We start from the raw sequence: 13,807 nt of genomic DNA, 5'->3' as shown, positions 1-13,807 counted from the left end.
CCTGGCCTAACCACACGGTGTACTAGGACGTCTGGGGGTACCTGGCCTATCCACACGGTGTACTTGATAAGACCCATGAGATCATGTGTTTACTGGTAAAATGCAAATGAAGGGGCACTTCAGGGTTACTCTGGGCAGAGCAACATTCATTTGGTGGCACACTAACCCAAAAAGGTTGGGGACCATTGCTGTATGACACTAGTAAAACTGCTCTTAACCAGTCATACTGATGATGTGAGACGATTGTCAACACCTGGTATAATATTAGATCATGGGATAACGTTGGTAATGATGTGTGATTTAGTTTTACTGAAGTGTTTATGGATTTTCACAAAGCTTAAAACTATAACTATGTTGAAGAATATCTTATTGTAAGCAATATTTCCATTATAGTATTGATACTGTACCAGAGATCCTCTACGGGTCACCTAACAGAGATCCTCTACGGGTCACCTAACAGAGATCCTCTACGGGTCACCTAACAGAGATCCTCTATGGGTCACCTAACAGAGATCCTCTATAGTTCACCTAACAGATCCTCTACGGGTCACCTAACAGAGGTCCTCTATAGTTCACATGACAGAGATCCTCTATAGTTCACCTAACTGAGATCCTCTACGGGTCACCTAACAGAGGTCCTCTACGGGTCACATGACAGAGATCCTCTATGGGTCACCTAACAGAGATCCTCTACTGGTCACCTAACAGAGATCCTCTACTGGTCACCTAACTGAGATCCTCTACGGGTCACCTAACAGAGATCCTCTACTGGTCACCTAACAGAGATCCTCTACTGGTCACCTAACTGAGATCCTCTACGGGTCACCTAACTGAGATCCTCTACAGGTCACCTAACAGAGGTCCTCTATAGTTCACATGACAGAGATCCTCTACGGGTCACCTAACAGAGATCCTCTACTGGTCACCTAACAGAGATCCTCTATAGTTCACATGACAGAGATCCTCTACGGGTCACCTAAAACTCACCACTTTGTCTTGAGACCGGGCGTTGAATTTGACTGTCTTTAACCGCGCTCTCTCTTTCTTTTCGACCCTGCAAGAGAAAAGAGAGAAAGGGGGTGAGAAGAGAGAATAAGAGAGAAGAGAAGAGCGAGGGCTGCACCCATGGGTCACTGATTAAACATTGAACATATCGTGCCTTGAAACAAGCTGGCTATTTTCAGCCGGGGTATTGTGTGTGTGTGTGAAGACTCAGATCCCGATTCCCGTCTCTCTAGTAACTTCCACAGTGCTCTGCTGAGATTGAGGAGTAGTGGGGGATGGGATGATTCAGTCATCAGAGGGATAAAACAGTTGCCTTGAGGGTAAATCTTTTAAATTTCCCCAACTCTGAGAGCCTTGATGGCAGCATCATAAAAAAAGTACCAGTAATTAAGTCCCTCCTACCTTTTAATTTAATTTAAATGCTGAAGGAAATATTAGCAGAATCCAAATCGTATTTTTTCCCCCCCACTTTGCGATGCCTTTTCATTGTATTTAATCCTACAAAGCAAGTCTACAAAGCTCTACGAAGCTTCCAAATGTGAATCATTTCCTTCTTTCCTTTACAACGAGGACATCACTGGAAAATATGGCAAAATACCTCAGAGAGCAGGAGCGGGAAGAGAAGAAGAACTCACGAGCTCAGGATAAAATAACAGTCTTCCGCTCTCCATCATGAACAGTGCAGCTTTCCTTTAACACTTCATTTGGTTAAACAGCCGTCTCAAACTACTTTTCAAGGCATGGCTGTTCAATGGCCGCTACATTCTTTATGTTCTCACCCCCCCGCCCATCCCCCTCATGCTTTCATATGACAGACTCCGACTTCAATACAAAAACAACCTGCTACTGTTATTACTACTGTTGTTACTACTGTTGTTATTACCATGACCGCTGTTACTACTACTGTTACTACTACTACTACTGTTACTACTACTACTACTACTGTTGTTATTACCATGACCGCTGTTACTACTACTGTTACTACTACTACTACTGTTACTACTACTACTACTACTGTTGTTATTACCATGACCGCTGTTACTACTACTGTTACTACTACTACTGTTACTACTACTACTACTGTTACTACTACTACTACTACTACTACTGTTACTACTACTACTACTGTTACTACTACTGTTACTACTACTACTACTGTTACTACTAATGGTACTACTACTACTACTGTTACTACTAATGTCACTACTACTACTACTGTTACTACTACTACTACTTTTGTTACTACTGTTGTTATTACCATGACCACTGTTACTACTAATGTTACTACTACTACTACTGTTACTACTACTACTACTGTTACTACTACTACTACTGTTACTACTACTGTTACTACTACTACTACTGTTACTACTAATGTTACTACTACTACTACTGTTACTACTAATGTCACTACTACTACTACTGTTACTACTACTACTACTGTTGTTACTACTGTTATTATTACCATGACCGCTGTTACTACTACTACTACTGTTACTACTACTACTACTACTGCTACTACTACTACTACTACTACTGCTAGATCTTCTACTACTACTACAACTGCTGCTACTACTACTGTTGCTGCTACTACTACTACTACTACTGCTAGATCTTCTACTACTACTACTGCTACTACTACTGTTGCTGCTACTACTACTACTACTACTACTGCTAGATCTTCTACTACTACTACAACTGCTGCTACTACTACTGTTGCTGCTACTACTACTACTACTGCTACATCTTCTACTACTACTAGATCTTCTACCACTACTACTGCTGCTGCATCTTCTACTACTACTACTACTACTACTACTACTGCTGCATCTTCTACTACTACTACTGCTAGATCTTCTACTACTACTGCATCTTCTACTACTACTACTACTACTACCATTACTACTGCTGCTGCATCTTCTACTACTACTACTACTACTACTACTGCTGCATCTTCTACTACTACTACTGCTAGATCTTCTACTACTACTGCATCTTCTACTACTACTACTACTACTACTACTACTACTACTGCTGCTGCATCTTCTACTACTACAACTACTACTGCTGCTACTACTACTACTACTACTACTACTTTCTCCTACTACTGCATATTCTACTACTACTACTACTGCTGCTACATCTTCTACTACTACTACTACTACTACTACGACAACTGCTGCTACTACTACTACTACTACTACTACTTTCTTCTACTACTGCATATTCTACTACTACTACTACTACTACTACTACTACTACTGCTGCTACATCTTCTACTACTACAACATCTTCGACTAATACTACTGCTGCTACTACTACTACTACAACTGCTGATACTATTGCTGCTGCTACTACTACTACCTTCTACTACTGCATCTTCTACTACTACTACTACTGCTGCTACATCTTCTACTACTGCTACATCTTCGACTAATACTACTAATACTACTGCTGCTACTACTACTACTACTACAACTGCTGATACTATTGCTGCTGCTACTACTACTACTACTTTCTTCTACTACTGCATCTTCTACTACTACATCGTCTACTACTACTACTACTACTACATCTTCTACTACTACTACTACTACTACTACATCTTCTACTACTACTACTACTACTTCATCTTCTACTACTACTACTGCTGCATCTTCTACTACTACAACGGCTGCTACTACTACTTTCTTCCACTACTGCATCTTCTACTACTACTACTACTGCCGCTACTACTACTACTACATCTTCTACTACTACTACTACATCTTCTATTAATACTACTAATAATACTGCTGCTACTACTACTACTGCATCTACTACCACTACTACTGCATCTTCTACTACTACTGCATCTTCTACTACTACTGCTGCATCTTCTACTACTACTACTACTACTACTGCATCTTCTACTACTGCATCTTCTACTACTACTACTACTACTACTGCATCTTCTACTACTCCTTCTGCTACTACTACTACTACTGCTGCATCTTCTACTACTACTGCTACTACTACTACTGCATCTTCTACTACTACTACTACTTCTACTACTACTACTGCTACTACTACTTCTACTACTACTAATGCATCTTCTGCTACTACTGCATCTTCTGCTACTACTGCATCTTCTACTACTACTGCATCTTCTACTACTACTGCATCTTCTACTACTACTGCATCTTCTACTACTCCTGCTGCTACTACTACTACATATTCTACTACTACTGCTACTACTGCATCTTCTACTACTACTGCATCTTCTACTACTACTACTACTACTGCATCTTCTACTACTAGTGCATCTTCTACTACTCCTGCTGCTACTACTACTACATCTTCTACTATTACTACATCTTCTACTACTACTGCTACTACTACTACTACTGCATCTTCTACTACTACTGCTACTGCATCTTCTACTACTACTACTGCTACTACTTCTACTACTACTACTGCATCTTCTACTACTGCATCTTCTGCTACTACTGCATCTTCTACTACTACTGCATCTTCTACTACTACTGCATCTTCTACTACTACTGTTGCTACTACTACACCTTCTACTACTACTACTACTGCATCTTCTACTAATACTACTACAACTGCTGCTACTACTGCTGCTGCTACTAATAATTTATTCTAATACTGCATATTCTACTACTACTACTACTACTACTGCTGCTACTACATCTTCTACTACTACTACTGCATCTACTACTACTGCATCTTCTACTACTACTGCATCTTCTAATACTACATCTTCTACTACTACTACTGCATCTTCTACTACTGCTACTACTTCTACTACTACTACTGCATCTTCTACTACTGCATCTTCTGCTACTACTGCATCTTCTACTACTACTGCATCTTCTACTACTACTGCATCTTCTACTACTACTGCTGCTACTACTACACCTTCTACTACTACTACTACTGCATCTTCTACTAATACTACTACAACTGCTGCTACTACTGCTGCTGCTACTAATCATTTATTCTAATACTGCATATTCTACTACTACTACTACTACTACTGCTGCTACTACATCTTCTACTACTACTACTACTACATCTTCTACTACTACATCTTCTACTAATACTACTGCTGCTACTACTAGTACTACTACTACAACTGCTGCTACTACTACTACTACTACTACTACTGCTGCATCTTCTACTAATACTACTGCTGCTACTACATCTTCTACCACTACTACTGCATCTACTACTACTGCATCTTCTACTACTACTGCATCTTCTACTACTACTGCATCTTCTGCTACTACTGCATCTTCTACTACTACTGCATCTTCTACTACTACTGCATCTTCTACTACTACTGTTGCTACTACTACACCTTCTACTACTACTACTACTGCATCTTCTACTAATACTACTACAACTGCTGCTACTACTGCTGCTGCTACTAATAATTTATTCTAATACTGCATATTCTACTACTACTACTACTACTACTGCTGCTACTACATCTTCTACTACTACTACTGCATCTACTACTACTGCATCTTCTACTACTACTGCATCTTCTAATACTACATCTTCTACTACTACTACTGCATCTTCTACTACTGCTACTACTTCTACTACTACTACTGCATCTTCTACTACTGCATCTTCTGCTACTACTGCATCTTCTACTACTACTGCATCTTCTACTACTACTGCATCTTCTACTACTACTGCTGCTACTACTACACCTTCTACTACTACTACTACTGCATCTTCTACTAATACTACTACAACTGCTGCTACTACTGCTGCTGCTACTAATCATTTATTCTAATACTGCATATTCTACTACTACTACTACTACTACTGCTGCTACTACATCTTCTACTACTACTACTACTACATCTTCTACTACTACATCTTCTACTAATACTACTGCTGCTACTACTAGTACTACTACTACAACTGCTGCTACTACTACTACTACTACTACTACTGCTGCATCTTCTACTAATACTACTGCTGCTACTACATCTTCTACCACTACTACTGCATCTACTACTACTGCATCTTCTACTACTACTGCATCTTCTACTACTACTGCATCTTCTAATACTGCATCTTCTACTACTACTACTGCATCTTCTCCTACTACTGCTACTACATCTTATACTACTGCTGCTACTACTACTACATCTTCTACTACTGCTGCTACTGCATCTTCTACTACTACTGCATCTTCTACTACTACTGCTACTACTTCTACTACTGCTACTTCTACTACTGCTACTTCTACTACTGCATCTTCTACTACTGCTGCTACTGCATCTTCTACTACTACTACTACTGCTGCTACTTCTACTGCTTCTACTTCTCCTGCTGCCATCTGATCATTCCAAGGTGACAAATGAACCAGAGTCAGGTGAGAAGCCCAATTATCATCTGTCCGCCACCCCTCTGTAGGGTGAGAGAGCGATGGAGGGGGGAAATAGAGGGGAAGCTCGACAGTGTTTGTGTGTGAGAGATAGAAACTGTAGGGTGTTTGAAGTCTCAAGCTTAATGAAACAGCTGATTGCAGAGTAAGATGTGATAATGTGTTACTGACGTCAAAGGGCCGCTGAATGAACAGAGTTCGTGTAAGACCGATGGGTGGCTTTTTTGTTTCGATGGCAACTTTTTATTTTTGCCACAGAGAAGATTTTCACTGAAAAGACTGCAGTACCACACCTCATTACAAAAAATTTTTGTTTTTGTGGGTATACTCTCTGCCCCTATGGTGCCCTTATGACGCCAGTCACAGTGGCATCAGCATTCACACCAAGCTGTGCCCAGGGATAAGGCCAGCACTGGGCTGGGCTGGGCTGGGCTGACACTGACACACACACACTTTCAGTGTTGGAGACACAGAACCAGGGTTGGGAAACATCAATCCCCGTGACAGACAACATGTGAAAACAGTAGGTACTCCGAACCCTGAGCACAAGCTTCTAACCCTTAACCTCTTACCTCCTCCTGCTGGGGATGACTCCAACCTCTTCCACCTCTCCTTCATGGGTCACCTGCCGTGCCTGCCACCACTCGTCATCGGAGGCATTCACCACATGAAGGATGTCTCCAAAGTGGAAGTTGAGCCCCTGGCTGGGCAGCCCCGAGTCCTTCGCCCGGTCATAGTCAAACAAAGCCCTGGAGGGAGAGAAACAACAGTACATCATCAAACAGAGCCCTGGAGGGAGAGAAACAACAGTACATCATCAAACAGAGCCCTGGAGGGAGAGAAACAACAGTACATCATCAAACAGCGCCCTGGAGGGAGAGAAACAACAGTACATCATCAAACAGAGTCCTGGAGGGAGAGAAACAACAGTACATCATCAAACAGAGTCCTGGAGGGAGAGAAACAACAGTACATCATCAAACAGCGCCCTGGAGGGAGAGAAACAACAGTACATCATCAAACAGCGCCCTGGAGGGAGAGAAACAACAGTACATCATCAAACAGCACCCTGGAGGGAGAGAAACAACAGTACATCATCAAACAGCGCCCTGGAGGGAGAGAAACAACAGTACATCATCAAACAGCGCCCTGGAGGGAGAGAAACAACAGTACATCATCAAACAGAGTCCTGGAGGGAGAGAAACAACAGTACATCATCAAACAGAGTCCTGGAGGGAGAGAAACAACAGTACATCATCAAACAGAGCCCTGGAGGGAGAGAAACAACAGTACATCATCAAACAGAGTCCTGGAGGGAGAGAAACAACAGTACATCATCAAACAGAGTCCTGGAGGGAGAGAAACAACAGTACATCATCAAACAGAGTCCTGGAGGGAGAGAAACAACAGTACATCATCAAACAGAGTCCTGGAGGGAGAGAAACAACAGTACATCATCAAACAGAGTCCTGGAGGGAGAGAAACAACAGTACATCATCAAACAGAGTCCTGGAGGGAGAGAAACAACAGTACATCATCAAACAGAGTCCTGGAGGGAGAGAAACAACAGTACATCATCAAACAGAGTCCTGGAGGGAGAGAAACAACAGTACATCATCAAACAGAGCCCTGGAGGGAGAGAAACAACAGTACATCATCAAACAGAGTCCTGGAGGGAGAGAAACAACAGTACATCATCAAACAGCGCCCTGGAGGGAGAGAAACAACAGTACATCATCAAACAGCACCCTGGAGGGAGAGAAACAACAGTACATCATCAAACAGCGCCCTGGAGGGAGAGAAACAACAGTACATCATCAAACAGCGCCCTGGAGGGAGAGAAACAACAGTACATCATCAAACAGAGTCCTGGAGGGAGAGAAACAACAGTACATCATCAAACAGAGTCCTGGAGGGAGAGAAACAACAGTACATCATCAAACAGAGCCCTGGAGGGAGAGAAACAACAGTACATCATCAAACAGCGCCATGCAGACGACAACCACAATAGATGAGGGTGGAACTGTCTTGTCAAACAACACGACAAACTCAATGACAAATCCTTCAGTAAAAATACATATTTCACATTATTAGCGAGCTGTTAGTTAAGGAGAATGATTTCATGAGGTCCTGTAAGAAAAATAACTATGCCAGGTGAGATCTTTTTAATGTAAATACACAACACAAAAACACACAGGGAAGGCAAAGAGAGCGAGCATGATTTTCCACCTGAGCTTGGTGTGTGAGGACGTGGTCCACAAAGCTCATGTCAGAGAGTCTGTCTGTCCATGAGAGACAGGAGAAACATGAGAAAGATGGATGGACTGAGTTCAGATACAGGTCACAGGGACTGAGCACTGAGCAGGTGTTCCATATTAAAATAGATATGAGTGAATCCTGAATAGATGCCAAACATATGCAGCACGCAAAGCACAGCTCAGGAGAGCTTTATCAACTGCAGAACCTTGACATTGTGTGTTCGTGTGCATCTGCCTGCTAAGGAACTGGAGCTGAAGTAACAGCCGTCCCCCTAGCATCCAGCCTGCCAGCCTCATCTCCATGTCTGTCCTTCATCAATAAAACAGGACTGTACTGCCTCATTCCCGTGTCTGTCCATCAATAAAACAGGGCTGTACTGCCTCATTCCCATGTCTGTCCATCAATAAAACAGGGCTGTACTGCCTCGTCCCTGTGTCTGTCCATCAATAAAACAGGGCTGTACTGCCTCATTCCCATGTCTGTCCATCAATAAAACAGGGCTGTACTGCCTCGTCCCTGTGCCTGTCCATCAATAAAACAGGGCTGTACTGCCTCATCCCTGTGTCTGTCCATCATCAATAAAACAGGGCTGTACTGCCTCGTGCCTGTGTCTGTCCTTCATCAAAAAAACAGGGCTGTACACCCTCATCATGTCTTTGATCAATAAAACAGGGCTGTACTGCCTCATCCTCATGTCTTTGATCAGTAAAACAGGGCTGTACTGCCCCGTCCCTGTGTCTGTCCATCATCAATAGAACAGGGCTGTACTGCCTCGTCCTTGTGTCTGTCCTTCATCAATAAAACAGGGCTGTACTGCCTCATCCCTGTGTCTTTCCATCATCAGTAAAACAGGGCTGTACTGCCTCGTCCTTGTGTCTGTCCTTCATCAATAAAACAGGGCTGTACTGCCTCGTCCTTGTGTCTGTCCTTCATCAATAAAACAGGGCTGTACTGCCTCATCCCTGTGTCTGTCCATCAATAAAACAGGGCTGTACTGTCTCATCTTCGTGTCTGTCCTTCATTAATAAAACAGGGCTGTACTGCCTCATCCCTGTGTCTGTCCTTCATCAATAAAACAGGGCTGTACTGCCTCATCCCTGTGTCTTTCCATCATCAGTAAAACAGGGCTGTACTGCCTCGTCCTTGTGTCTGTCCTTCATCAATAAAACAGGGCTGTACTGCCTCATCCCTGTGTCTGTCCATCAATAAAACAGGGCTGTACTGTCTCATCTTCGTGTCTGTCCTTCATCAATAAAACAGGGCTGTACTGCCTCATCCCTGTGTCTGTCCATCAATAAAACAGGGCTGTACTGTCTCATCTTCGTGTCTGTCCTTCATTAATAAAACAGGGCTGTACTGTCTCATCTTCGTGTCTGTCCTTCATTAATAAAACAGGGCTGTACTGCCTCAGTCCTGTGTCTGTCCTTCATCAATAAAACAGGGCTGTACTGCAGCACTAGGACATATGGAGCTGAGAAAGCTGGAATACTAGGAAAAACAGTGTCTAGGTCAGAAAAATGCAAAGTCCACATACTGAAGGTACAGTAGAGAAAACAGAATGCATGTTAGTGTAGTGCACTATGCCTTTCTCCTGTAATAATCATAGCAACAATTCAAAGATGGTATTTAAATGAAAGATGTGGTCACCACGCTAAATGAATCACATGAACGAGCATTGAGAACAATGATCAGTAATAACCTTAACATTGCAATAACTCAGTAATAACTTTAACATTCTAACCCATGTTGCATCATGTTAATGTAGTCTGATAATAACCCATGTTGCATCATGTTAATGTAGTCTGATAACAACCCACGTTGCATCATGTTAATGTAGTCTGATAATAACCCACGTTGCATCATGTTAGTGTAGTCTGATAATAACCCACGTTGCATCATGTTAATGTAGCCTGATAATAACCCATGTTGCATCATGTTAGTGTAGTCTGATAATAACCCACGTTGCATCATGTTAATGTAGTCGGATAATAACCCACGGTGCATCATGTTAATGTAGTCTGATAATAACCCACGGTGCATCATGTTAATGTAGTCTGATAATAACCCACGTTGCATCATGTTAAAGTAGTCTGATAATAAGCCACGTTGCATCATGTTAGTGTAGTCTGATAATAACCCACGTTGCATCATGTTAATGTAGTCTGATAATAACCCACGGTGCATCATGTTAGTGTAGTCTGATAATAACCCACGTTGCATCATGTTGGTGTAGTCTGATAATAACCCACGGTGCATCATGTTAATGTAGTCTGATAATAACCCACGGTGCATCATGTTAGTGTAGTCTGATAATAACCCACGGTGCATCATGTTAATGTAGTCTGATAATAACCCACGGTGCATCATGTTAATGTAGTCTGATAATAATCCATGTTGCATCATGTTAATGTAGTCTGATAATAACCCACGTTGCATCATGTTAATGTAGTCTGATAATAACCCACGTTGCATCATGTTAATGTAGCCTGATAATAACCCATGTTGCATCATGTTAGTGTAGTCTGATAATAACCCACGTTGCATCATGTTAATGTAGTCGGATAATAACCCACGTTGCATCATGTTAGTGTAGTCTGATAACCCACGGTGCATCATGTTAATGTAGTCTGATAATAACCCACGTTGCATCATGTTAAAGTAGTCTGATAATAAGCCACGTTGCATCATGTTAGTGTAGTCTGATAATAACCCACGTTGCATCATGTTAGTGTAGTCTGATAATAACCCACGGTGCATCATGTTAGTGTAGTCTGATAATAACCCACGTTGCATCATGTTAGTGTAGTCTGATAATAACCCACGGTGCATAATGTTAATGTAGTCTGATAATAACCCACGGTGCATCATGTTAGTGTAGTCTGATAATAACCCACGGTGCATCATGTTAATGTAGTCTGATAATAACCCACGGTGCATCATGTTAGTGTAGTCTGATAATAACCCACAGTGCATCATGTTAATGTAGTCTGATAATAACCCACGGTGCATCATGTTAATGTAGTCTGATAATAACCCATGTTGCATCATGTTAATGTAGTCTGATAATAACCCACGGTGCATCATGTTAGTGTAGTCTGATAATAACCCACGGTGCATCATGTTAATGTAGTCTGATAATAACCCACGGTGCATCATGTTAGTGTAGTCTGATAATAACCCACGGTGCATCATGTTAGTGTAGTCTGATAATAACCCACGGTGCATCATGTTAATGTAGTCTGATAATAACCCACGTTGCATCATGTTAGTGTAGTCTGATAATAACCCACGTTGCATCATGTTAGTGTAGTCTGATAATAACCCACGTTGCATCATGTTAATGTAGTCTGATAATAACCCACGTTTATGAATAGCATATTTTACTCTAATTGAGCGGTGGTGATCCTCTTCCCGTTCAGTACCGAGCACAAACACTTCCACTCTGAGTGAAATAAATATCTTGATACAGGTCCTTACAGGAACACACACAGCCCCCAGCTGTAAATGTCACTCCATATCATTACAAATAACATCAAACGGGCCATTCCAGGATTCTACAGGCCTTTCTCAGTTTGTGTTTTTAACGATCAATAAAATAGAAGAGTGTAAATAATTGTCTCTGTCTGCTATGAGATCATCCACCGAGCCCGTCAGGCTTCCTCTGTGTTTCCATCTCTACGTACGCTATTAAAGGGAAGACTAAATCTGACTGTAGTACAGCTGTCGGAACCAGGAGCATTAAAACAGCAAGGGTAAAGAAGCAGCTAATTGAAATGTGTGGTTCTCTGTTTTCTAGCCTCTCCTCTGCAGTAATGAGATGGACGACAATACAGCTGGAAGACTAGAAAAGTAGATGCTACAAGCTACACCTTATCCTGAGGGCAGGCCTTAAAGGAAACTGACCCAAACTCTCCTGCTTTCATTATAGTCTAATTGTTCCTCTGTAGAGGCCTCTGGGACATATACAGTCCCATGAGTATTAGTGTGCATGGGGTCCCCCCCCCACAGGGCCCCCCCTTTTCACATACAAAAAAAATTTCACGCCGTCTCCCACTTTTTAATGATTGTTTATTGAGATAGCCTATATTAAATACGCATCGAAAAAAATGTCTTTGAATCCTTGACTTTAGAAGGTCGTAGCTCAGCTTAGCCTAAAGCATCACAGATTTCAACTTTTAATTTTTATTTTTAGATCGGTATGAACAATCGATCTATATATTTTTTTACCCTTCAAATAAAGAAAGCGCCCCACCCCCCACACACAAAACGTTGGCCCCCAAGGTTGGGAACCCCCTGCCCTAGGCGGTACTATAATGTAGTTGTAGTTAAACAGATCACTGATTGAGTTATTCTAATGTGGAGATGTTGTTAATTAAACCCACAGAGGAGGCTGGTAGCCTAGTGGTTCGAGCGTTGGGCCAGTAACCGAAAGGTTGCTAGATCGAGTCCCCCGACCTGACAAGGTGTAAACAAGGCACTGTTCCTAGGACTGTCATTGTAAATAAGAATTAGTTCTTAACGGACTTGCCTGCCTAGTTGGAAAAAAAAGCTAAATAAAAAAACAACAACATTTAATTAAAAAATAAACTAAGGCTAGATGTTTGAGCAGTGGAATACTAGCCCTTGGTTGTGTTCATCGGTATGCTATGACTTCACTATGTGACATGGAGTGCTAATTTTATGCAGTTCTAGAGGGCTGTAAAATAAAATAATTCTGCAAAGCTTGGATTTCCATAATGCAGTATATTTTCTGTTGCTGGAAGTATGTGTCAGCGCAAAGTAAGAAGGATGGTTTTAGGAACTGGTTTGAGTTTCAATCTCCTGAACATCCCCTAGCAGAGAGACTAATCCTGTTAGAGAGAGTGGGAATCAAACCACTGGGACTGCATCCTTCTCCACATATCCCTCTATATCAGGACTCTCCAACCCTGTTCCTGGAGAGCTACCGTCCTGTAGGTTTTCAGTCCAACCCTGTTCCTGGAGAGCTACCGTCCTGTAGGTTTTCAGTCCAACCCTGTTCCTGGAGAGCTACCGCCCTGTAGGTTTTCACTCCAACCCTAAGCTAACCGAGTGGACCGCTGCACCATCGAGAGCGTCCTGACCGATTCCATCACGGCCTGGTACGGGAATTGC

The 13,807-nt window shown here is 42.0% G+C and overlaps 1 protein-coding gene across 18 annotated transcripts in view; it reads right to left on the bottom strand.

The window, feature by feature from the left end:
- Positions 1-13,807, bottom strand: part of LOC110524815 (discs large homolog 1-like protein) — a 297,429-nt gene that overhangs the window by 21,680 nt on the left and 261,942 nt on the right. For all 18 annotated transcript variants that reach the window (XM_036978808.1, XM_036978806.1, XM_036978807.1 and 15 more), the window contains 2 exons: positions 6,988-7,164; positions 988-1,054 (listed from right to left, as the gene is read on the bottom strand). In XM_036978808.1, coding sequence (XP_036834703.1) covers positions 988-1,054; positions 6,988-7,164 — 244 coding nt within the window. The remainder of the gene's footprint in view (positions 1-987; positions 1,055-6,987; positions 7,165-13,807) is intronic.

The sequence above is a fragment of the Oncorhynchus mykiss genome, chromosome 5 (genome assembly GCF_013265735.2).
Source record: "Oncorhynchus mykiss isolate Arlee chromosome 5, USDA_OmykA_1.1, whole genome shotgun sequence".
Taxonomy (NCBI): domain Eukaryota; kingdom Metazoa; phylum Chordata; class Actinopteri; order Salmoniformes; family Salmonidae; genus Oncorhynchus; species Oncorhynchus mykiss.
The sequence above is the reverse complement of the archived record's forward strand: the minus strand, read 5'-3'. Positions and strand labels throughout refer to the sequence as shown.